At 44.1% G+C, this 24,765-nt stretch overlaps 1 protein-coding gene across 7 annotated transcripts in view; it reads left to right on the top strand.

The window, feature by feature from the left end:
* The window catches only part of RAB11FIP3 (RAB11 family interacting protein 3), a 304,304-nt gene that overhangs the window by 242,038 nt on the left and 37,501 nt on the right, over positions 1-24,765 (top strand). For all 7 annotated transcript variants that reach the window (XM_030211109.1, XM_030211107.1, XM_030211111.1 and 4 more), the window contains 3 exons: positions 7,599-7,634; positions 8,581-8,674; positions 18,328-18,431. In XM_030211109.1, coding sequence (XP_030066969.1) covers positions 7,599-7,634; positions 8,581-8,674; positions 18,328-18,431 — 234 coding nt within the window. The remainder of the gene's footprint in view (positions 1-7,598; positions 7,635-8,580; positions 8,675-18,327; positions 18,432-24,765) is intronic.

Genomic DNA, 24,765 nt, shown 5'->3' with positions numbered 1-24,765 from the left:
GAAAGATAATTGGGGTTTCCTTCCCTGCCAACAGAAGTTAGACAATATTTTATGCAGAGAAAGCAGGTCCCGATTTACCAGTTATAAGGGCAATAGTTGTAATGTATAAAGCACCGTGCAAAGAGAACCATATGAAAAACTTGGATCCTCCCATACACTGATATAGGAAGGGACATCCATTTTGTGAAACATTCCTTGGAATAGTCTAAAAGAGAGGAAACATTGAGGTCATGTATCAGAAAGGTCCTATATGGAAGCCTTATGCCTAAATAAGGAAAAAACCGGGATGCCCATTTCAAGGGAAAGGGACCCTCCCAATTACGCCTCACTGAGGACTACATAGGCAAAGCCAGAGATTTATCAAAATTCAGTTTAAAGCCTGAAAAGTCACCATATTCTGCAAAACTATCCATTAGAACAGTCAAGGATGTGGCCGGGTTGATCAAATGTACCAAAATGTCATCCACAAAAGCAGATAGTTTAAATTCCTGCGATCCATTTTGGACCCCCTGTATATGTGGGTTATTTAAGATTTCACACATAAGCGGGTCAAGAGGTAAGATGAAAAGAAGTGAGGACAGTGGACAACCCTGACGGGTCCCCCTCTGGATCTCAAAGGGTTCCCAAGCTGTCCCATTTACCCAAAGGGCCACCCAGATTGCTGCAGAGAAGAACCTGTCAAAACCATATGCCTCCAATGTTGCAAATAGACATTCCCAACTTACTCTGTTGAACGCCTTCTCTGTATCAAAGCTAATGAGCAAAGAAGGTGTTTTTGACCTTTCCATGCACTCCATTGATGCCAGCACCTTGCAGGTATTTTTGGTAATCGTATGCCCCTACACAAAGCCAACCTGACTATCATCAATCAAAGAGGGTAATACCAATGCCAATCTATTTGCCAGAAGTTTCGAACATCTTAGCCTGCACATTATATAAAGATATAGGTCTATACGAAGCTGGCAACTCGGGTTTCAACCTGGTTTTAACAACACCGCCATCTGCGCTATACACAGCGAATCAGACAGCTCCCCAGCCTCAAAAAAATTAGTAAACAATTTTTTTGCAAAATCGGTACAATCATAGGGTTTAAGATCTTGTAAAATTCAAAGTGAAACCCGTCTGGTCCTGGAGCTTTATAGAGAGTCCCTTGCTGAATGACCCGACTTACTTCCTCTTCAGTGATCGGCGCATTAAATTTAGATTGGGAATGCACCATTAAAGACAGTAATGACCAGCCTTCTAGGTAGGTCTGACCCTCTAAATCCTCCCCTGGAGATTGAGCATAAAGTTATTGGTAGTATAATCTAAACACTTCTACGATTTCCTTATCCATACGTACCCTGGTACCATCCCCTCTATCTAGTTGCGTGATCATTTGTGTACCCAATTTTTGCCATTAAAGATTGGCATTTCCCTTGCTTATTGCCATGTAAAAAAAGTTTATATTTATAATACTGCAGTGATTTGACTGTAAGAGCATGAAGGAGACTGTTGAGAGCGGCCTTCGCTGTCAACAAATGTGTTTTTTGTTGGGGAGTGGGAGAGTTTCCAAATCGTTGACGTGCCTCCTCTACCTGGCGTTCTAAACAGAGAATCTCTTTGTCTCTAGCCTTCCTTTTGTAGCTGGTGTAAGCTATTATAGCTCCCCTAAGTATACCGCCTTAGCAGCTTCCCAAAAAAGCACCGGGTCATCACGATGTGCAGCATTCGTGTCTCGATAATCTGCCCATTGGTGTGCTAAATACTCACGAAATTCGGTGTCCCAGTATAAGTGGGCGGGGAAATCGCCACCGAGGTGGCCGATCCATACAAGAGCCCATGAATTCTTTTATTGATTTTAATAATTTATGTACATCACTTTGATTTACTTGTAAAAAAAAAAAAAAGCAATTCAAGTTTTAATAAACTGAACATAATTTTTATTTTGTATGTATTGGTATTTTCCTAATTATTCACAAGTTAAGCATGTGTTACAGAAAAATTAGCCTTTTGCAAGTAACAAATATCAGACTACTAAAATAAACACAAAAGGAAAAAAGCTCCATTAGAGGGGAAGGAAAGAAAATAAAGAAACTAATAAAGGAAACAAAAGGTAAAAGGTTTAAAGAATGATTAAATATCATGTGCCTAGTTAAGGTGTCAACTTTAACCATTATCACTTATATCATGAGTTGGTGTGGAAGTAGCAAGATTAAGTAAATTTTTGCATCAAGAAAAAAAATCTTAGCTGCACAGGGACAAAGAAAATATAACTGACCTTCCCCTTGCCCCCCCCCCCCCAAACATATTTTACCATACATTTACAGGGATATCTTAGAAAAAAAAAGAAGCCCCCAGACTACACATTATCCTCCCATATAACTAATAAGAGTTTATAGTGTTCCTGAGTAACATTTGCCAAGTCTGGATAAATCCAAATTCTATGTCCCAGAAATAAGGTCCAGAAATTCTGAAAATAAAGTTGCATTCTTATAGTTATTGTACCAACAATTCAGCTTTCCCAAAAAACAGTTACAATCCAAGGATTCCAAAAAAGCAACAATTGGAATTCAAGGGTATAAAGACCTCTCTTCCTCCACCCTGTTATCCACCTCATTCTCCAGTGGGTAGCTAGAAAGCCTTAGCAATGGGATTCCGGTGGTATTTTAAACACTTCAGTCATCTATCATTTAAAGACCACCAGTGGAGCTAAACCTTGAACCTTCGGAAAGTTTAGTTCTCTAAGGTTCAGGCTCCTAGGTAAATTCTCTAAATACTCCAGCTTCCTGTTACAAATACATGTAGATGTATTTTTAATTAAAACAGTGTTGACATTCTTTACTCCCTCCATTTCCTTCTCCATAGCTTCTGTCTTCCCCCTTTGAGCTTCCAAGCAGGCCTCAGTACTTTGCACTTTATCTTGAGCTCAGCCAAACAAAAAGTGAAGTGTTCAATCTCCTTCCAATGAGATTTGAGGGTGACAATTGATGGTTTAGTGAGAAGAGAGCAAGGGGATCTGAATGAAACAATTGCCTCCAAAGAAGCTTCTCACTGCTATGCATTTGGACACCTAACTAGTATTCTACAAATAGGCACTCAAATGGATTAGCATGAATCTGTAAGGGGGAGTGTTCACATTGGATGGACCATAGGCAGGGCAGACATTTATGCTGATAGTGTATAGAATACTGTGAGTTGCCCATGTTTCTACTATATTTAGGTGTCCCCATTTATGCCAGTACTTTGGCAGGTGCAAATGGGGGTGCCTAAATGTGCACTAATATTGGGCACTCAAATGTACACTAGTATTCAATAAGGACACCTGAGCGCCTATGTGTCCTTATAGAATAAGGCTGTACTATTGTTGATTGGGGCCAGGGGGGAGTGGTTTTGTTGATTGGGACTGCAGAAAGTGTATTATTGCTGCTTGGGGGCTGTGGGGTGTGTGTGTGAATATTGATTAGGGCTGGGGGTTACTACTGTTGATTGGGGCTGCGGGTAGGGATAGAGTGATTTTTGTGGGGGGATGAGTTTATGACTAGGTGGGATATGGGGCTGAGACAGGTCCGCAGCACATCTGCTTCCTCTTCAGATGGTGGTAAGTTTGGTGGCACTGTTGGCATTCCTGGAAGCTAGCATATGGTAACAACCCATGCGCTAGCTGTCACAGCCGGCTGCTCCTCCACCCGCCCATGTTACACCCTGATCCTGCCCATTCCTTCGTTGGGCATTGCTGTCTACTGCATGGTAAACCCTGCATTAGCTGCTTAATGCAACTTAGCAAAATGGTCCCTAAATTTTTTTTTATTCCATTATTTTTTATGGTGGCAGCATGTTTGAAGGCATGCTAATTTTAAGTGTATCAAAATTCAAAAAAGACTTCTTCAGAACAGTTTTAGTTTTTCTTGGTCTCTAGTTTAGAAGTGCCTTTGGTAATTAAAAAGTAGTGAGAGCTGCAATATATTAATAGCTAGATATTATTTATTAGAATGTATTATTAGAATTTATTTACCACCTTTTTGAAGAAAAAGAAATACGTTATATGATCAGCACTAATCCTTCTGCTATAATCGTCTCCATTTATTCCAGATGTTTCCTACTAGATGCTCAAAGCATCTCAGAGTTTATATCATGAGCACATCAAATAAATAAGTCAGAAAGTATATTGGGGGACATCGCCCGAGAGAGGGAGTGCACACTGTGTAGGGGAGCAAGGTTTGAGTCATGAATTAAAAGTTAAGGTCAGCACTTTGAAAGCAGAAGATTGTTTAAGAAATTGTCACACAATGGAGTCATGTTCCAGTGTGCCTCATACCACCAGCTTTAAGGGAAAGTGGAATATTATAAGAGGGAAGGCAGGTATGCATACAGATTGCATACATAATTGCTGCTGATTTATTCTTCACGTTACCCATGAAATTTGCCTCACCATCTCCATAACAGACCTGCCAAGTCTCCTGCTTTTGCAGGTCATTTCCCGCTGAGAAATTGGGATCTTCCACTGAGTGGCCTCCTGCAACCGCTGATCTTACGCTCCACAGCAGCACGAGTTGATGTTTTATGAAGGCATTTTCTGCTGCCGCTGGACAGGGAGACCACTCCTCTAGCTGCTGGCCACGAATCAGCTGTGTGGGGGTGGAGAAATGAAAGGAGTTATGGGTGAAGTTGGGTGAAGCAATAGGCGGGGTGGGGCAGAGCTGGGGTGGGCTGGAGGCAGATCCAAAATCTCCTGCTTAGTGGATCAGCCACCTTGGCAGCTGTGCCATAACTTCTTTGGCACTGGAGGATATATTACAAGTAGCGCTTGTGGTATGCCTACTACTTTGGCATGTTTTCAGTAACACTTCAGCTTTTCACACTTTGAGGCCCTTTTGCTTTCCTTATGCTGTTCTCCACATCCCTGTGTAGGGCAGTCTGTGTGCCAAGCATACAAATAACTCATCCAGGTCATCCAATTCATAACATCTGTAGGCCCAGCTAAATGTAACAACGATCCAGAGAGTAGGCTGGGAAGGATTTGAAGATGAAACATTCAGGGACAACAAATGGGAACCCTGCCTCCCCTCCCCGAAGGATTTTTCATGTATTTGTAAGACTTCTATTGTCCTTATTGGCTCCTTCATGCAAATGCATAGGATTCAAAAGTAAACAATGTTTGACTGTACATCAGTGAGTGGATGAATTAGAAGTTTTCTCTTATTATCGAGCTATTAACAGCAAGGCTAAGTTGATGAGAGAGAGGTACTGGCAGAGACAAGCTCAGGCTTCTTGGATGCAAGGCTAGAACAGCTACAAACAAGTTCATCTAATTTCACTTGCTCAAAACAAGGTCCTGTTTATCGAGCAACAGCAGTTAAGTCTCAGTGTTGTTCAGCAGTTCCTTAATACTGTGCTCTGGCTCCAGCTTTCTTGGTTCAAACCCATGTATTTCTAGGAAAGAGGACAAAAGATAGTGAGATTATGTGAGGACGTTACTGCTTTTTCAATGTCAGAATCCAGTTGTCTCTTGATACGTAAAGTTTTATCGGAGAAAATCTTTGCTTTTTACAGTCTGCTTCTGAGGTCAGTCCTGAAGCAGGTCCTTACTCTGGATCTGAAATATGCTGTTCTTTATGTAAGATATATTTGCCTTTTTAGAAACAGTGCTGCGTGTGATGGTAAGATGGTGTGGGACTCGACGTTTGAAAGATAGATTCATTACTGCAGCTGCCCACTGTTGTGACTAATGGGTTGTTGTTATGAGGCTGATGGCCTTAGGTCCTTTTGAAGAAAATATTTTCAGTCCCCATAATGCAGTTGAGCAGATGCTGCCCTTGGTATAATGTTAGCAGATTGTGGATAGATCTCACACAATGTTTAAAAAGCATTTTCACAAAACTCCTATCACTCGTTATCTAAAACAGAGGGCTGACCTGATCACATACAAGAGAATACGTTGGCTATAAGGCGGCTACACTAGTATCTTTTTGAGATACATACTTCTGAGAGGGTGTGGAAAGAGGGCTTCACTGCATTCAAACTAATCGATTTCTTTATATTTTGAAAATTATATACAATCATGTGATTGCATTTCATTTTGACAGACCACTCATAGTGATCGATCCATTGAATATTTATATCTCATCAGCAGTGAAATAACCAACCTTTTGCAGTTTTTTTCTTCACTGAGACACAAAGGGCTAATTTTTATCCACATGCTGTCTGCATAAAGTAGAGCTTAGTAGTTGGTATGGATGTGGAGACTGGGTAGGCCATATGGACTTTACTCTATTTTCAGAGTTTCTTGAACCTATCTCTGTACGGATTTTCAGTGGTGCTGTCCAGGTAGAGGAGCTATTTCCCTGTCCCCAAAGGCCACTTAAGTGCCACCAAGGAAAATCTGGAAGCAAAGTTAAAATGGATAAGAGATCCACTTAATTTTATTCCTTCCACTGATATAGCATCTCTTAAATGGATGTTATCAGTTTATCATCGTTTAAATGGATAAGTTTTCACCCTGCTCTGGAATGTTCCTATGCCCCTTTTTTTTTTAAATACAATTTAAACAGTTCTCACTACGTTTTGGCCATTTAGCGATGTAAATAGTCAGAGCTCTCCTGGAAATGCACTCTTGCAGTTGGAACCACTGCCCAATCATGTTTTTGAACATTGATTTATATTGTTTTTATTGATAAATACAAAAGAAACCATGAAAATAAAATGTATTCCTAAAAACATGAAATATTGCACCTGAGAATAAAAATAAAGGGGGTTTGGACAGATTCCTGAGGGAAAAGTCTATTGGACATTATTAATTTTTTTTTGGGGGGGGGGGGCGGTTGCCGGGTTCTTGAAGCCTGGATTGGCCACTATCGGAGACAGGATGCTGGGCTTGATGGACCCTTGGTCTTTTCCCAGTATGGCGGTACTTATGTACTTTGTACTAAATACTGAAAGGCAAACATAAAAATCAGATGGGAAAGGGCACATGGCCAATAAATAGGATATTTAACACTGACTGTTGAAATAGTCCATTTGAAATGTTTATTTCTGAATAGTAATTGAGTATATGGAAGAGCTTCCGAGTCTCAAAGCAACTCAATTCACTTGTTTTTCTGATCATAAATCTGTAATAGACTAAAGCACTTCTGGCAGTGTGTCTGGGTTTACTTGGTCCCTGGCTTTGTCCTGTACCACATAAAGCTTGGCCAGCATGCCCCATTATGCCCTTTTGCTTAACTAGTTACAAGTCCTACTGCCACATACCAGCTGAGGGGGAGTATGCCAGGGTAGGCAGATAAATGTTATGTAGATGGCAGGCCAGAAGCATCAGAGCTGAGGCCTGCTAAACTCAAATCTATTATTAGCCCTTCCCTTTCTGTTCTGGAATCAGCCTGTCCAGAAGAAAATAGATTATCTCAGACCATGGATATTGGTGTATCATGTGGTACCTCACAGAACACATGCAGAACATTGCATGGGGAAGCTTCTGCAGATAAGCACTTTAATGCATGTATGCACTGTTTGTTTGGCATTGTCAAGGCTATGCCCTTATCCCCTGCTGCTTGAAAAGTTAATTTCCTGTTTCCTCTTTTTCATCCCGATCACTTTTCCTGTTATTTCTGTTCCCTTCACAGTCCAGATAAAAGACTGTCCAGCAAGAAGGTAGCAAGGTAGGTTTATCCTCTCTGTCTGTTTAGTTATACTGTTGTTTGTATGTTTGTTTTTTTTAGATCAAATATGTTTGTTTAGGGCTTCAATGAAATACTTGTTTTTAACAACAAACCTTAAATGAATTTTGCACATAATACTCCATTTATTTCTTAAGTTGGAGACAAATAATATGAGGAGAGATCAGTTTCACTGGAGGTTCAGAATACATTAGATGGAATTTCAGAAGCAGAAAATTCTAAAAATTCTAGCTGTAGTTGTGGGAGACTTTGACACAATAAAGATGTCAGTGCTATAGATGAAGAAAGTGTGTCTTTCATTCTCTTTTCTAGAAATGACATTTGCTTACTTTAAAAGACCATTATTATCCAGCATCTGTTCTGGACTGTGATACTGAATCCCTTTCCCTGGTGTTAGACTCCCCACCGCACTCCCAGGCTATAAAATAAAACTGGATTTAAAATTTCAAACCCCCCAGGTAGCTTGAAGTTCCTGTTATAATTTGAGACAGCTGCATATGACAAATTCCAGTGAAAACTTTTACTTGGTTCTTTAAAAATAGATATTTTCCAGGTACTCTGAGACATGGGTGGGGAGATTTGGTATATGAGGATTGTTGTGACTATGTTTAACTGGCTTGTTACTGTTGGGGTGTTTTATTCAATTATTGTGCAACTATTGTCTTTGTTAAGCATTGGGTTACAATTCTAATTAACAAATTATTTGAAAAAAAGTAGATATTTTTAAAGACATTTTGGGGTTCAAAAGCTGGTATTTTAAAGTTCCACTGAGTTGTGTTTGTTGCTGCCTTAGAATATATTAAAGAATAAACATTTTAAAAATGGTTTGAGAAAGTAAAACAGTTGAAGTTATATGAGAAGCTCAGTTTTCTGGCTAATTTCTTCAGGCCATGTTCACTGACAACTCTTTTGCCTTGCTCGTCTTTAGACGCTTACATCAGACCAGTGCTCTCTCTGAGGATGCTGCTGAAGAATCCTTTCAGGGCATCATGGATTGTAATGACACAGATATCACTAATAAGGTATGTGTGTGCTGAAGTCTTGTCTAATCTAAACTTACCTATCAGATACTTATGGCTGAGGTGAGTGGTTGACTAGTCCCTAAGGCACATGCTTCTCTTGGTCTGGAAGCCAAGTCAAGAAAACATAATGTAATATAGCTCTTGTATCTCGTGAACTCCCACAAAAGTGGTTCAAAACCGGTAACAATTACAGAAATTAACCTAAAAATTTCTTGAACAGGTAAGTTTTCAAGAATAATAAGAACCCAGAGACTGCAAAACAGATAGAAGGGATAACCAGAAATGAGGATCTTGATAAATGAAAGATAACGTTTATACCTAACTCCTGAAAAAGAAGGCAAAAACAAGCAAAATAGATCTCTAGTTCTGTTAATACTGTTAGCTATAGGAATTGAAAAAAAAAATTAAGCATATACGCCGGAATAAAACGTCAAACATTTTGAATATTATACAAGGCAATGTAAACAAACCACGAGCATGAAATGGCAGCCAATGAAGAGAAATAAGAGCAGCAGAAGCACTATCTGATCTTTTGAGTGTCAGTATGTTTGGCTGCTGTACTTGGAACAAAGTTTAGCAGTAAGAGATAAATATAATGTTACATTAATCAAAATGAGTTAAAATGATAGTAAAATAGTAAAGTGCTGAGCTTGAATAAATGACAAATTCTACGTAACTGTCGAAGTTTAAAAAATACAACTTGTGTAATATGATTTACTTGAGGTTCAAGAGAGAGTGGTATCAAGAATAACACCAAGAACCTTAGAAGTTCTTTCCACCTTTAAAGAAAAAAAGATTAGTAGAAATAATTAAAGAATCTAAAACAGAATCAATATTTCTATCTAACTAAACTAATTTAGTTTTATTAGCAATAAGTTTAAATCCATTAATAAGACTATAATAATTAACTTTAGAGCTACAGGAAGCAATCGTAAAGGAAAAATCATTCAGTCCATTCTCAGCTGGAATTAACAATAACATATTTGCATAAGGATAATATTTCACACCTAAAGAACAGTCCCTAGTTAACCAACATCGAAGAGTACTACTACCCATGGGATGAGTGATTCAGTGGTGCAACCACTGGTCCCAAGCCGCTGAGGCAAAGTGGCGCTTCCTCGTAACAAACTAACCAACTTTGTTACACTCGCTCGGAAAAAGCTGAACCCCTGAAGTGCAAAAACTTGCAGCACTACTGGTCTTAATTTTACTTGTATCCCAATAGACAGCATTACTGTCTGTATTCAGCTTACTCAGCAGATTGCACACTTATTGCATTACTCCCTGTATCTCAGAACCCTATATTCTTGTCTACACCTTAGATAAACGCTCCTGCTATTGCGATCTTGCACTAACAACATGGATCTCATAACTGCTTGTATTTTAGATGATATCAATCAATCTACCTGTATTTCTGATAATCTTGGTTCTTATTGCCCTGTACTTGCATCTCATTGTTCTTAACCCTTGTTTGTATTCCTAATGACCCAGCTCTTGCTAATCAGCACCGACCCTACTCCTGTTGCCTCGAGCAGCATTACTAAGCCCTAACCAACACCTCAGAGACATTGGCCCCTGCAACCTCGTGCAGTTTTTACCTGCAGTATTACCAGTTTTCCCTTGTTTGTACTCCTGATGGCTCAGCTCCTGTCAATATCGATACCAATCTCTACTTTTGCTGTCCCGAGCAGCATTACTCAGTCCTAACCTATATCAACAATGTAAAAGGAGTCACACACCCAATAACAGATAATCTTAAGGTTCTAAGAGTCACACTTACACAAATTATTTTTTGAACAGCAGATCACATCCACTACATTGAAAATGTTCCAAACAAAGTGGAAGCTACCTTTACAGAGAGATCTTCTGCATGTTAGTTCAAACAGTGGTCCTAGCATAAGTGGATTATTGCAGCGGTCTATATCTAGCTACTGACCAAACTACAGACAGCCCAAAACACTGCTGCCAGACTGATACATAAGAAATCATGCTACAAAAGCACTAGCCTACTACAAAAACTTTACTGGCTCCCGATCAGAGCCAGAATTCTATTCAAGCAATAAACATTAACTCACAAGATTATTTTTGGCCTTGCTCCATCATACATGACCGATCTAATCATCCTCCCATTGTGTAATGCCACCACGAGAGCAAACAACTATCTTACCCTTCACTTCCCCAACTATCCAGGATTAAGATTTAAATCAGTTCCCCAACTGCCCAGGATTAAGATTCAAATTAGTGCTCGGTGCCGGGTGGAAGACGAGGGTCGTCTGCTCGTCGATCATGGAGCTGATTCCAAGATGGCGCTGTGAATAGACGCACCTGTGTTTGCTCCTGGAGGCTGCTGTGTTTGTGAGTTTCTCTTGGTGCCTCTGTAGCCTCGTTAACCATGGGGAAGCGGAGGGGGAAGGTAAAGGAATTTCCCTCGGTTCCTGTGACCTCCTCGACGATGAAACAAACAACCCTGCAATTTCCCAGGCAGCAACCGGGTCCTCAGGGAACTTCGACCCCCACTGCAGCTCTCGGCCCTTCGGAGTCGATTGAGAGTGGAAACGGGGCTTCCTTGAGCCCTGTGGAGCGAATTGCACCTCCCCAGCCTGGAAGAGAGTTGCTGGCTGTTCAAACAGAGACAGACGCCGAAGTGGCTCAGCTGGTCCTGTCTGAGGGTGTGACTGCAGCAACGGAGATAGATTCTCAACTTCTGGAAACATTACTACAACAGGCTTCAAAGGTATTGCCTCAAGCTATTGTTTCCAAGTTAGCTCGGGCTGATAGTCTACCTCAATCTCCTCCTGTGGCTAGTGGAGTGATTAGACCAGCAATTGTGATGCTGGAGTCACTATGGGATATGGTTTACAATATCCAAACCTCTATGCAAACTACTTTAAAGCAGAATTCTTCTGATATTGAAGTTCTTTCTGAGGCTGCCCTGCTTCAAGCACAAGTGACTGCACAGCAAACCCAGAAATTGGAACGTGTGGATATCAAAATTCAAGAAATGGGATCTATAGAAACAGCTTTGGTTAAAGACAATAATTTCCTACATAAACGACTTGAATACCTTGAAAATCAGACTAAAAGGCTTAACCTTAGGTTTCTTAATTTTCCCAAATCGCCATTAATTTCTCCTTTGGAGATGGTTAAAAAATATTTGGTGGACATCCTGGGAATGGATAAGGACTCACTCCCTCCCATTACACGTGCTTATTACATCGGGAGTACTGGAGTGGTGGTGGAAAATCCCCCCGTAATAGGGGAGGGAATGAATCTTACCTCATTCCTAGAAAGCTCATTAGAAATAGTTACTCAGAGGTTAACTCTGCTTGCCACTTTCGCGTTGGAGCCTGATAGGAATGCCGTACTACGGCTTTCGTTGAGACACTTAGAAAATCTGTTTTTGGGCTCAAAGGTCCGTATCTTTCCAGATCTCTCACGGCCTACACAGATGAGACGAAGGGCCTTTTTGGAACTTCGCCCCAGGGTGGTGGCATTGGGAGCAAATTTTGTTTTGCGATTTTTTTGTTTTTGTAATGTGGTGCTTGAGGGTAAACATTTTCAGTTTGTAGATCCAAAACAGTTGAAAGAGTTTATTGATGCAAGAGTTGATGTGAATATAGTAAACCTTCCCTAATTTAGCAGGCTGAGGTCTGAACCAGAGGAAGCATCTATTGATGATTAATTTTTGTATCTTTTTTTTCTTTTTTAATTTCCTTAATCTTGGAATCAAATTTCTTTAACTTGTGGACAAATGGGCTGTAAAGATATATACTTATCATTTTTGTTTCCTAATGTTAAATAATGCTGACTGCATATTCACTTTATGTGGTGATATATTGGAAAATTTAAATAATAAAAAATAAAAAAAAAGATTCAAATTAGTACACTCACCCAACTTCTACCTAAGCACAAAAATCTGGAACGCGCTGCCTAAACAATTAAGATCTATGAATAATCACACCCTATTTCGCAAGCACTTGAAAGCCGCCTTCTACAAGGCATCCTTCCATGTCGCTAACACATAACCACCAACTTCACTCAAGGCAACCACTCTTGAACCAATGCAATGACCTCTGTGTAATTACTTTAACTCTACGTCATCCTCACTAGACCCTCGTCTCACATCTCTCGCAACTTCCACCAGACCTGTCAGCTAATTTCCCTCCTTCTGTACGAAATGTAGCATCTGAATATATTGTAAGCCACATTGGAACTAAACATAATTGGGGAAATGTGGGATACAAATGTCAAAATAAATAAAACAAAATGTGATGACCTCAACATGGTTCAGACATGTTTCTGAAAATTTTAATACATTAATTATTATTTGAATATTAATAGATTGAAAATAATGTTTTCATGTTTTCAAAGGGAAATATGACAGGTACAAATGTTTGGTCACCCTTCTAGTTAATTCTTTACTCTTTTTTAATTGTTGGTAAAGCCCCAAAAGCTTAGGGGTCCTTTTACTAAGCTTTGGAAAGCACTAGCACATGCTTACACAGCTTTAAATGGCTTGCTGTGAGAAGTTCTTTAGGCATCCTGCGGTAATTTTAAAATTGGTGCACACAAACTGCACACTAGTTTTGTTCCAGAGGGGGGTGTGGCTGGGAGCAGAGGGTGGGCGTTTCTGTGCTAATCAGTTAGCGCATCTATATTACTATGGACCCTGTTTACTGAGCAGCACTAAGAGTGTGTTAGCGTTTTTAGCGTGCGCTAATGATTAGCATTCGCTAAACATTAAAGTCGCTCATAAAAACATATGGACGACTCTAGCTTTAAGCACGTGCTAAAAATGCTAGTGCATCTTAGTAAACACAGCCCTATGTGTCAACTGACTAATGCATGAGCCCTTACTGCCTACAAAATAGGTGTCAGTGTTCATGTGCTAATATTTGTAACTAGTAAAAAAGGCCCGTTTCTGACACACATGAAACGGGCGCTAGCAAGGTTTTCCTCGGAGTGTGTATGTTTGGGAGAGTGTATGTGAGAGTGACTGTGTGAGAGACAGAGTGAAAGTGTGTGTGTGTGTGAGAGAGAGAGTGAGTCTGGGTGTGATTGTGTTTGTGAGAGAGTGTGTGTGTGAGAATGAGAGTGTGTGCAAGTGTGTATGTGAGACACAGTGTGAGAGAGAGAGAGAGTGTGTGTGTGTGTGTGTGTGTGTGTGCGAGAGAGAGAGTGTGTGTGAGACACAGATTCTCTGTGAGAGTAAGTGTATGAGACCAAGCGAGTGTGTGAGTGACTGTGTGGCACATAGAGAGTGAATGTGATACAGTGTGAGACAGAGTGTGTGAGAGTGAGAGTCAGAAAGACATTGTATATGAGAGAGAGAGTGTGTGTGTGTGACAGAGATACCTCCCTTCCTGTGTCTCTCTGGTGTCAGGCCCCCTCCCAAACAAAGGTTGGGCTTTTCCAGGCTTCATTTTCTTAACCTTTCCGATCCCAAACACAATAAGGCTTTTCTTTCTCTGGCCAAATCTTAGAGGCATTGATCTGTTTGTGTAGGAGAAGTGGTTAGAAAGGTTTAGTGTTAGCATGAGTGTAGGATCCCAGGCATACTCCAGGCAGCATCACTTGAAGAAACCTAAGACTGACACAATTTTCACTTTGCAAAAGCAATTTTGAAACATTCCCGATGACAACCCTCCTCTCTCCGCACCCCCCCCCCCCCGGCGCATGTTTAACTGTTTTACTTACTGGCAGCGAGTGGCGACGGCAGTGATGAAGAAGAAAGAACTGCGGGTTCCTCCAGCTTCTCCCTTCTCTTCCGTCACACAGTGTCCTGCCCTCACGGAAACAGGAAATACGTCATCACAGAAGGCGGGACACGTGTGATGGAAAGGAGGGGAGAAGCTGGAGGAGCCCGAAGTGCTTTCTTCTTCATCACTGCCGTCGCTACTCGCTGCCAGTAAGTAAAAAAGTTAAACATGCGCGGGGGGGGGGGGGGGGGGAGGGGACGGAGAGAGGAGGGCTGTCATCGGGAAGCTCAGCTGAGGGCGGGAAGGATTGGAGGAAAGCTCCGAGAGCTGCTTGGCTGCAGTGCCAGGCAGCCCCGCGTTTGGGAGGCGGGGACGGGTAGCAGCAAGGGAAAGGTTACGTTTGGGCTGGGGAGGCTTAGCCTCCCCAAGCCTCTTATACGGGGCGCCCATGGTCCTTTCCCTACTCCTCCCCGTGCGTTGGTGCGATCCGTTGGGTTTTTTTTTCCGCCCTCGACGTCATGACGTTTGACGCGAGGGCGGGGCAGAGACGGCTGGCTGACTTCACACCATGAATCCACGAACCCTTCAGGGAGTGTTTGAGTGACTTAAGAACGTTCACGGTGAGTTTTATTATATTAGATGGTTACATACTAATAACAATGTTAGCGTATGGCCATTAATTTAAAAAAATAGGGAAATCGGCTATTCTCCGGCTGTGCGAAAAATGGCCTTAAGGAGTAAGAAAAACCCACACAAGGGTGTTCTGAGGCTGATTTTTACTGCACCTTAGTAAAAGGACCCCTTAGTGACTCATTATGCCTTCAGTTAGAGAAGATAATTCTTTGGTTGAACAACTACCCTCACCCTTCTAATCTCACTGCATGTGATTGTCGTTCTGTCTACATTCAACAAACATGGTCCTTTCTAAGTAGCTGAGCATTTGAAAATGAATATAATTCACTTTCACAAAGGGGGAAGGCTATAAAAATTCTGTAAATGCTTCCCTCTAGCAGTTTCAAATGTCAGAAACATTGTTAAGAATACATGGAACTGTTGATGTCAAGACAAGATCTGGAAGATCAAGAAAAATCTCCTGATAGAACTACCCCAAACAGGACAAATCTGCAAATCGGAACTCAGACCTGCAAATGACCTGCTGTAAAGTTTGGCTGACACTAGAGTAGCTTTCCACAGTATAATGTTGCTTACACAACAGTGATCTGCATGGGGGAGGTGTGAAAAGGAAACCTTTTTGACAAGCTCATCACAAAAGTAATTATGTAAAGTATGCAAAAGAAAATCTTGATAAAACCTGAAACTTTTTGGAACAAATTGCTTTGGTTTTATGAAATGAAAATTAAACTATTCGGCCACAACCACACAAGATATATTTGGAGAAAAAAGAATGAGGTATTTGAAGAAAAAACTTTTTTTTCCAACTCTTATGCATGGGATTGGATTAATTATGTTTTACGGTTGTATGCAGCAAGTGGCCCAGAAAATATTCAGGTGGAAAGAAAAATGGATTCACTAAATAACATATTTTAGATGCTAATGTCCCTCAGCCAGAGAAGAAACTGAAGCTGAGAAGAATCAGGAAAGAAAGATGAAGGTTTTGGAATGGCCTTCACATTCCCCAGGCTTGAATATTATTGAAAATGTATGGTGCAGTTTCAAACATGCAAGAAGACTTAAGAATATATATGAGTTAGAAGAGAGGAAAAATTCCAAAAGCAAAGAATAGAAAGACTCTATGGGCCCCGTTTACTAAGCCTCGTTAGAGGCCCGTTAGTGCTTTTAGCGCACATTAACCATTAGCGCGCGCTGTGTAGGCACCCACAATATTCCTATGGGCGCCTGCACAGCGCATGCTAATTTTGTGCACGCGCTAAAAATGCTAGCACACCTTAGTAAACAGAGCCCTAAGTTCGCTACGGGAAATGTTTGGAAACTTATTAATACCAAAGGAGATGTTACAAAGCACTGATTGAACATGTCACAAAACCTTTGCACTGCTTTTTAAAATCGTAAATCTGTTTTTAAAAAAATGCAAATAAATAGTAATTACTAATGCATTAAATTTTGCAGAAGAATGCCATATTTAACGTATGATGTACAGAGGATGGCTCAGTTTCTCTTTACTGAGGGATTCATTAAAAGTATATAATTTCACCAGGAGTGCCTAAACCTTTGCACATTATATTTTGACAAATACCATAGTCATCTTTTTTTTTTTTTTTTTAGGGGGGAGGGAATATGTTTTTTTGAATAAAGGAACTCCTTCATGCACTGAACAGACTTTTTCACCATTTGCACAGCTCTAATTTTATTTTTAAAAAAAAGCAGGCCAATCTGGCCACTTGCTTCACCCTTTTAGGGGTGCTTCTTTCTAGATGGATCATGAAGGAGTATTCTATTGTCAAATTATTCTTCTTAATTTATGCAAAACTGTTCAGAGTTGATCTACTACAATTCCTGATCAGCATAATAATTACCTGGATACTTTTGCTTCTGATTGGCTTGCAGTTTTCCTGACGTTGTAAAAATATTATAGCATATCTATTAGCCCACACAAAAATTGCCAGAAAGAGATTGAGCCCTAGGACTGTTTCAATTTGTTACCCAACTCATATAAGGTATGTGTAGGGCAGTGGAGCATTGTTCATAGGATGCATTTTATTTGATCTACATACTGGTTTGTTATTGTCTTAGGAAAGGTGGTATACTACATCTAATAAACCGTAAACCATTTTTAACATGCACTGGAATTCTGTGCTGTCTTCCATCCTGCACCAGTATGTACCCCATCTGAGGATTGAAAGGGATAATAGTGTGAGTGCTGTGAAGTTCTGTCCTTTTGCTTGCCAGTCACTTGTTTGTGTGCTTTCTTATGGCTCCTGGTGAGTAGCATTGGGATTTGACACTGCAGACTACAACTGGGTAGTCTGCAGTTATTTAGTACGTTATTTACACCTGCTGCAATTTGGGGAGGGCAAGTAGGTTAGCTTTTGGAGGTAGGGGAAGAAAGACACAGGAGATTGGGGAAAAGACAAAAGGCACAGGTGTTAATGCTTGATGCCACCAAGTCTCTGCCTCAGTAATGGCTGATGACACCATAGGATGAGAAAAAGCTAAACTGTTTATTAGTAAATACTGATGTTTTGTACCAAGAGAATTTTTCATTATAAGCTAGTTATGATGTTTATAAGTTGTTGATACTTTGGAAGTTGAACTGACAGATTATGTCATGGCCCAAATTCCTTCTTCAAATGTAACTGAAATGGTGCAAAACCCACATTTTTATAGCAAAGAATTTATATGCTCTGTAAACACTAAAAGGCACTGAAAAATTCCATACAGATTCAGATTACTAGTTAGCAACTTTTAAAGCAAAATTAGAAAAGCAGGTGACGTTGGATATATGTTTTGCAACATTTATGTTTAGAAATCTTACATGTAACAAAAGATGTTCTGAAATCCCATCCTCCTCCATTTGTTCACTATCTGAATCATTAACAAGGAGTTTATTTTCTTATTTGAACATACACTTTGCTTAAAAGCAGTGCATACATCTGTAAATGAATGTGAAACTAAAAAGTGATTTTTCTTCGTTCAAACTTCTGCTTGCTTCTGGTCCTTTTCATGCTGTAGTATCTCTGAACTTTCATGTCCCTTTGCATCTCTGTTCTTGATCATAGTCTGCTAACAGGGTTCCCCACAGCTGTAGTAATCTATTCTCAACTCTTCACTGCAACAGGTCCACTGTGAACCTGCTTCAGTTTCCTGGGGCTGATAGAAGCAAAGCCTCCCATTTTCAGTAGCCCTCTTGTCCCCCTTTTCCTTACCCCCCCCCCCCCCCCCCCCCGGTGTTTGTGATGCTTTTAGCCTTGGATCACTGATTTCCTAGGAAGCCCCCTACCCAGCCTGAATCCTTGTATTTTGTGTCGGGTGCAGGTAATCTTCCTGGAGAAGAGAGTAACCGAGCTGGAGAAAGATACGGCTGTCAATGGAGAACAGCAGATTCGCTTGAAACAGGAGAACCTGCAGTTGGTGCACAGGTGAGTTGCTAACTCTTGCTTAAAGTGTGTGTACAACTTTTACCGGGAGGCCAGGCAGCCATCCTACCAATGCAGCTAAAGACAAGGATCAAAACAGCTGTGAAGGATAGGGAAGGAAAGCGAGCAGTAAGGGGCTAAAAACCAATGCAGGAGTATTTCTTTCATGGTCGTTTTAAAATTTAATATTCCATATCATCAAGCTGATCAATCCATAGACTGGTGGGTTGTGTCCATCTACCAGCAGGTGGAGATAGAGAGCAAACTTTTGCCTCCCTATATGTGGTCATGTGCTGCCGGAAACTCCCCAGTATGTTCTCTATCTCAGCAGGTGGTGGTCACACACAGCAGCAGCTCTGGCTAGGCCTCCAAGCCTAATCCTTAGGTTTTGTTGAGGCCTGGGGTTGAGGGCTCTTTTGAGCAAGTGCAAACCTGGTGGTGCCAGGTCCCTCCTTTTCTCCCCCCTCCCGCTGGCTCCGTAAAAAAAAAAAAAAAAAAAAAATTTTAAACGTCCTTAAAGGCGTTTATTTCGACGTTTATTTAAACGTTCATTGCAGCTACTCACTGGGACACCAGGTCGTTACAGCTCGGAGCGGCAAGCAGGTAATTTTTACCTTTTTATAGCGGGCAGGGGGTTCCCCGATTCTTCTCCTCGTGGCATATGGCGTCGGAGGGCGAGGGCGCAAAGGGTCGCTCCCCGGATCGCTTGAGCGCTTCTAGAAGGGATGCGGGGGTATTAAAGCCTGATTCGCCCTTGTTGGGTGACAGTTTCGTGACCGATGAATGTCCCGGTCCTTCCTCCGGCGTGGCGGTTTTTCCCGCCATAAACGCCCATCCCCCGCTCCTCGCCTCCGCCATCTTGGCCGGCCACGCGGCTCGGACGGCTTCTTCGTGGGCCGCCCTTGAGGTTGGAGACATTAATGCCATGAACGCCCTTAATTTGGGCGACGGCACAAAAGCGGCTAAAGTTAAGCGCCGTTCTTCCCGCGCGGCTCCTTCGCGGAGTGTCGCGCCGGACGCCATTTTGGATGCGCAGCATGTCTCCCCCCCGCTCTTGCGAGCGCCGGTTGAGGGTGCGTCTAGGGCTGTGGCCCAGGCTGCGGAAGTGCACAGTCTGGGGGGTTTCTCCCCCGAGTTTGTTTTGCTGCTGCATCAGGCCTTCCTCACGCAAAACGCTGCCCCTGCTCCCTCGTCTGGTAAAGAGGTTGAGGTTCCCAGAGGTAAACGCCCTCGGGTTGATTCCCAGGCCTTGGAGGACTTTGTCTCCTCCGATGTAGATGAGGGCAGCGTGTCTGAGGTCTCCCAACGGTCCTTTGCGGATTCCTTGGAGGAGACGGATCCCCGCTCGGATGGAGCGGATGACCCCTCTGCAGCGCGGCTTTTTAGCCCAGAGGATTTGCCCAACCTGTTGTTACAGGCCATGGACACTTTGAAGATTTCCTCTCCGGAGGACGTCTCTCCCTCAGCCCCTGTTGGCTCTGCCATTATGCTGGGGACGAAGCGCCCGCCTAGAACCTTCCACGTGCATGATGCCATGCACACCTTAATTTCTGCTCAATGGGATGTTCTGGAAGCGAGCCTTAAAGTGGCTAGGGCTATGTCCCGCCTCTATCCTTTGGCTGTGAGTGAATGTGAGGCCTATCTGTGGCCTACCGTGGATTCTTTAATCACTGCAGTGACTAAGAAAACGGCGTTGCCGGTGGAAGGTGGCACGGCCATAAAGGACGCCCAAGACAGAAGATTGGAGGCGGCTTTAAGGTCGTCCTTTGAGGCAGCTGCTTTAAGTTTGCAGGCCTCAGTTTGCGGCTCCTATGTGGCTGACTATGGTTCAGCGGGCTTCCCTCTCGGATCATTCCTTGAGGGCTGATTGGCCAGCCCTGGAATCGGGCTTAGCCTATTTGGCAGACTTGCTGTATGATGTCTTGAGAGCCTCAGCTAAAGGCATGGCTCAGACAGTCTCTGCGCGGCGGTGGCTTTGGCTGAAACATTGGTCTGCTGACCACGCCTCTAAATCCCGCCTGGCTAGATTGCCTTTTAAAGGCAAGCTGCTCTTTGGGGTCGAGCTGGACAAAATCGTGACCGATCTCGGCACGTCTAAGGACAAGAAATTACCAGAGGTCAGGGCTCGGGCTAGTACTCGTCCCGGTACCTCCAGAGGACGGTTGCAGGAAGCCCGTCGGTACCGCCCGGGCAAGTCGGGTTCCTCTGCCCCCTCTTCCTTCAAGAGGAATTTCTCCCCCAAGCAGCATTCCTTTCGCAGAGACCGCCGTCCCGGAGGTGCTCCCTCCGGTCCTCCCCCAGGGTCTCGTACCCAATGACGGGGCCGTGGTCCACGCCCCAGTGCAGATTGGAGGACGGCTGTCCTCGTTTCTGGGCGAGTGGACCACAATAACTTCAGACGCGTGGGTGCTGGAAGTCATCAGAGACGGCTACAAGCTAGAGTTCTGCCGACCCTTAAGAGACGGGTTTGTACTCTCTCCCTGCAAGTCTCCGGTCAAAGCTGTGGCAGTGCAGCAGACCTTGGACAATCTGATCCGCCTGGGCGCGGTCGTTCCGGTGCCAGAAAGTCAGCTTGGCAAGGGACGTTACTCCATTTACTTTGTGGTACCAAAGAAAGGAGGTTCTGTCCGGCCTATCCTCGACCTCAAAGGGGTCAATCGGGCCTTGAAAGTGCGGCACTTTCGCATGGAGACTCTCCGCTCTGTTATAGCGGCAGTGAAGGCAGGAGAGTTCTTGGCCTCCTTGGACATCAAGGAAGCGTACCTGCATATTCCCATCTGGCCTCCTCATCAACGCTTTCTGCATTTTGCAGTCCTGGGACAACACTTCCAGTTCAGAGCCCTCCCATTCGGGTTGGCTACTGCTCCGCGGACCTTTTCCAAAGTAATGGTGGTCATCGCGGCCTTCCTACGAAAGGAAGGGGTACAAGTCCATCCTTATCTGGACGACTGGTTGATCCGAGCCCCCTCTTATGCAGAGTGCGGCAAAGCTGTGAACCGGGTAGTTGCTCTTTTGAGCTCCCTGGGATGGATCATCAACTGGGAGAAGAGCCAGCTGCGCCCGACTCAGTCCCTGGAGTACCTGGGAGTTCGATTCGACACCCAAGTGGGCAGAGTGTTCCTGCCAGACAATCGGATTGTCAAACTTCAGGCTCAGGTGGACCAGTTCCTAGTAGCCTCTCCTCTTCGGGCTTGGGACTATGTGCAGCTGTTGGGCTCTATGACGGCCACGATGGAAGTAGTGCCCTGGGCCAGGGCTCATATGAGACCACTTCAACACTCTTTGCTGCAGCGCTGGACTCCGATGTCGGAGGATTATGCTGTGCGCCTTCCCTTGGACCCAGCAGTGCGCAAGGCGCTGAGCTGGTGGATGCAGACAGACAAGTTGTCTGCAGGAATGCCTCTGGTGACCCCAGAGTGGATTGTCGTCACGACGGACGCCTCTTTGTCGGGCTGGGGAGCCCACTGCTTGGGAAGGACAGCGCAGGGGCTCTGGTCTCCTGCAGAGGCAAAGTGGTCTATCAACCTCCTGGAACTCAGAGCCATTCGGTTGGCGCTTTTGGAGTTCATCCCGGTACTGGTGTTGAAGCCTGTACGGGTCCTGTCAGACAATGCCACGGCTGTGGCCTATGTCAACCGCCAGGGAGGTACCAAGAGCGCCCCTCTAGCCAAGGAGCCTATGAATCTTTGCCAGTGGGCGGAAGCGAACCTGGAGCAGCTTTCAGCGGCCCACATTGCCGGAGTCATGAATGTCAAGGCGGACTTTCTCAGTCGCCATACCTTGGAGCCCGGAGAGTGGCAACTATCTGCTCAGGCGTTCTTGGACATCACGAAGCGCTGGGGCCCGCCGAGCCTAGATCTGAGGGCGTCATCGGCCAATTGCCAAGTGCCGCGCTTTTTCAGCAGAGGACGGGACCCTCGATCCCTGGGAGTAGATACTCTTCTCCAACAGTGGCCGACACAAGAGCTCCTCTATGTGTTCCCGCCCTGGCCCATGTTGGGCAGGGTGCTAGACCGGGTGGCAAAGCATCCCGGCAGGGTAATCCTGGTGGGTCCGGATTGGCCCAGACGTCCCTGGTATGCGGACTTGATCAGGCTCTCAGTCGACGATCCTCTGCGGCTGTCAGTGGAGCAGGGCCTGTTACATCAGGGTCCCGTGGTGATGGAGGATCCCTCCCCCTTTGGTCTTACGGCCTGGCTATTGAGCGGCAGCGTCTGAGGAAGAAGGGCTTCTCAGACAAGGTCATCGCCACTATGCTAAGAGCAAGGAAGCGCTCTACTTCTACTGCTTACGCCAGGGTTTGGCGTATCTTTGCAGCGTGGTGTGAAGCAGGCTCACTTTCTCCCTTCACTGCTCCAATTTCTTCAGTGTTGGCGTTCCTGCAAGAAGGTCTGGAGAAAGGCCTGTCGCTCAGTTCCCTTAAAGTCCAGGTAGCGGCTCTGGCTTGCTTCAGGGGCCGCCTGAAGGGTGCTTCCCTGGCTTCGCAGCCAGATGTGGTGCGCTTTCTCAAGGGAGTTAATCACCTGCGCCCTCCTCTGCACTCAGTGGTGCCTGCGTGGAATCTCAACCTGGTGCTAAGAGCATTGCAGAAGCCGCCTTTTGAACCCTTGTTAAGGGCATCTCTGAAAGACCTGACGTGGAAAGCAGTCTTTTTGGTGGCTATCACTTCAGCCAGAAGAGTTTCCGAGCTCCAGGCGCTCTCATGTCGAGAGCCTTTTCTGCAGTTCACTGAGGCAGGAGTGACTATTCGCACAGTGCCTTCCTTTCTGCCCAAGATTGGTTCTCGCTTCCATGTGAATCAGCAGCTCTGTCTCCCTTCCTTTCGTAGGGAGGACTACCCAGAGGAGTACTCTGCTCTTAAATATCTGGATGTGAGGCGAGTCATCATCAGATACTTGGAAGTGACCAATGATTTCCGGAAATCGGATCATCTGTTTGTCCTGTTTGCAGGTCCTCGTAAGGGTCTGCAGGCTGCTAAGCCTACAGTGGCAAGATGGGTCAAGGAAGCCATTGCAGCGGCTTATGTGGCCGCAAGGAAGGTGCCGCCTATCCAGCTGAAGGCTCACTCCACGAGAGCTCAGGCGGCCTCGATGGCAGAGGCCGGATCCGTCTCCTTGGAAGAGATATGCAAGGCGGCAACTTGGGCTTCGGCTCATACATTCTCCAAGCATTACCGTTTGACGGTGGCTGCACGGGCGGAGGCCCGGTTTGGAGCTTCAGTGTTGAGGTCAGGGATTTCAATGTCCCGCCCTGGGTGAGTACTGCTTCGGTACATCCCACCAGTCTATGGATTGATCAGCTTGATGATATGGAAGGTAAAATTATGTATAATCATACCTGATAATTTTCTTTCCATTAATCATAGCTGATCAATCCATAGCCCCTCCCAGATATCTGTACTGTTTTTATTCTGGTTGCATATCAGGTTCAAGTTTAGTCTTCAGTTACTTCAGAAAGACTTCGTGTTCAAGTTTTTTCACTTGGATTCTTCAAGAGTTGAGACGAGTTTGTGTTACAGTGAGCTGCTGCATTCCTCTCCCCCCCCGTTTTACGGGGCTGGATTGAGACATAAATTCTGCCGGCACTCCCTCCCGCTTCGTGCGGCTGTAGGGCAGCTTTGTACCCCTCCCGCTTCGGCGGTGTTAGGGTCAGTCAGCTCCTCCCGCGGTTGCGGTTGCAGGATAAGCCAGATCCCCCCGCATCGGCGGGTGTGGTGTCCCTCCCCCGCTCCGCGGGGATGAGCTGGACGGATTCCCCTCCCCCACTTGTGTGGGGATGAGCTGGGTTAATTCCCCTCCCCCGTTTCGGCGGTGGTGAGCTGGGCAGAGTGTCCCTTCGTGGGTGTAATTCTCTAAGTGCTGAGTCCTGCGGATGGAGCTTTGATATCGACATACTGAGGAGTTTCCGGCAGCACATGACCACATATAGGGAGGCAAAAGTTTGCTCTCTATCTCCACCTGCTGGTAGATGGACACAACCCACCAGTCTATGGATTGATCAGCTATGATTAATGGAAAGAAAATTATCAGGTATGATTATACATAATTTTACCTTATTCTCGATATGGATTGAAGCTCCATCGTATCAGTATTCTTGTAAGTGCATTAATTTTAGTTAGATATGAGATATGATGAACTGGTAGAAGGCTGTGCAGTTCTTCCATAGTAGGAAGCTTGTGTTGCTTTATAAAGTGAAATCTATCAAATTCTGACTGTCGGGACTTAACGTTTCAAAAGATCTGTGGTAAAACTCCATAAAGAAAAAGAAAACATGTCTGATCATAGATCAGTACAAAAAATATTTAGGCATTTGTCCTGCTGGGGAGGGCATTATCTGA

This window comes from Microcaecilia unicolor, chromosome 8 (genome assembly GCF_901765095.1).
Source record: "Microcaecilia unicolor chromosome 8, aMicUni1.1, whole genome shotgun sequence".
Taxonomy (NCBI): Eukaryota; Metazoa; Chordata; class Amphibia; order Gymnophiona; family Siphonopidae; genus Microcaecilia; species Microcaecilia unicolor.
Note: the sequence above shows the minus strand (reverse complement) of the source record. Positions and strands in the feature narration are given on the sequence as shown.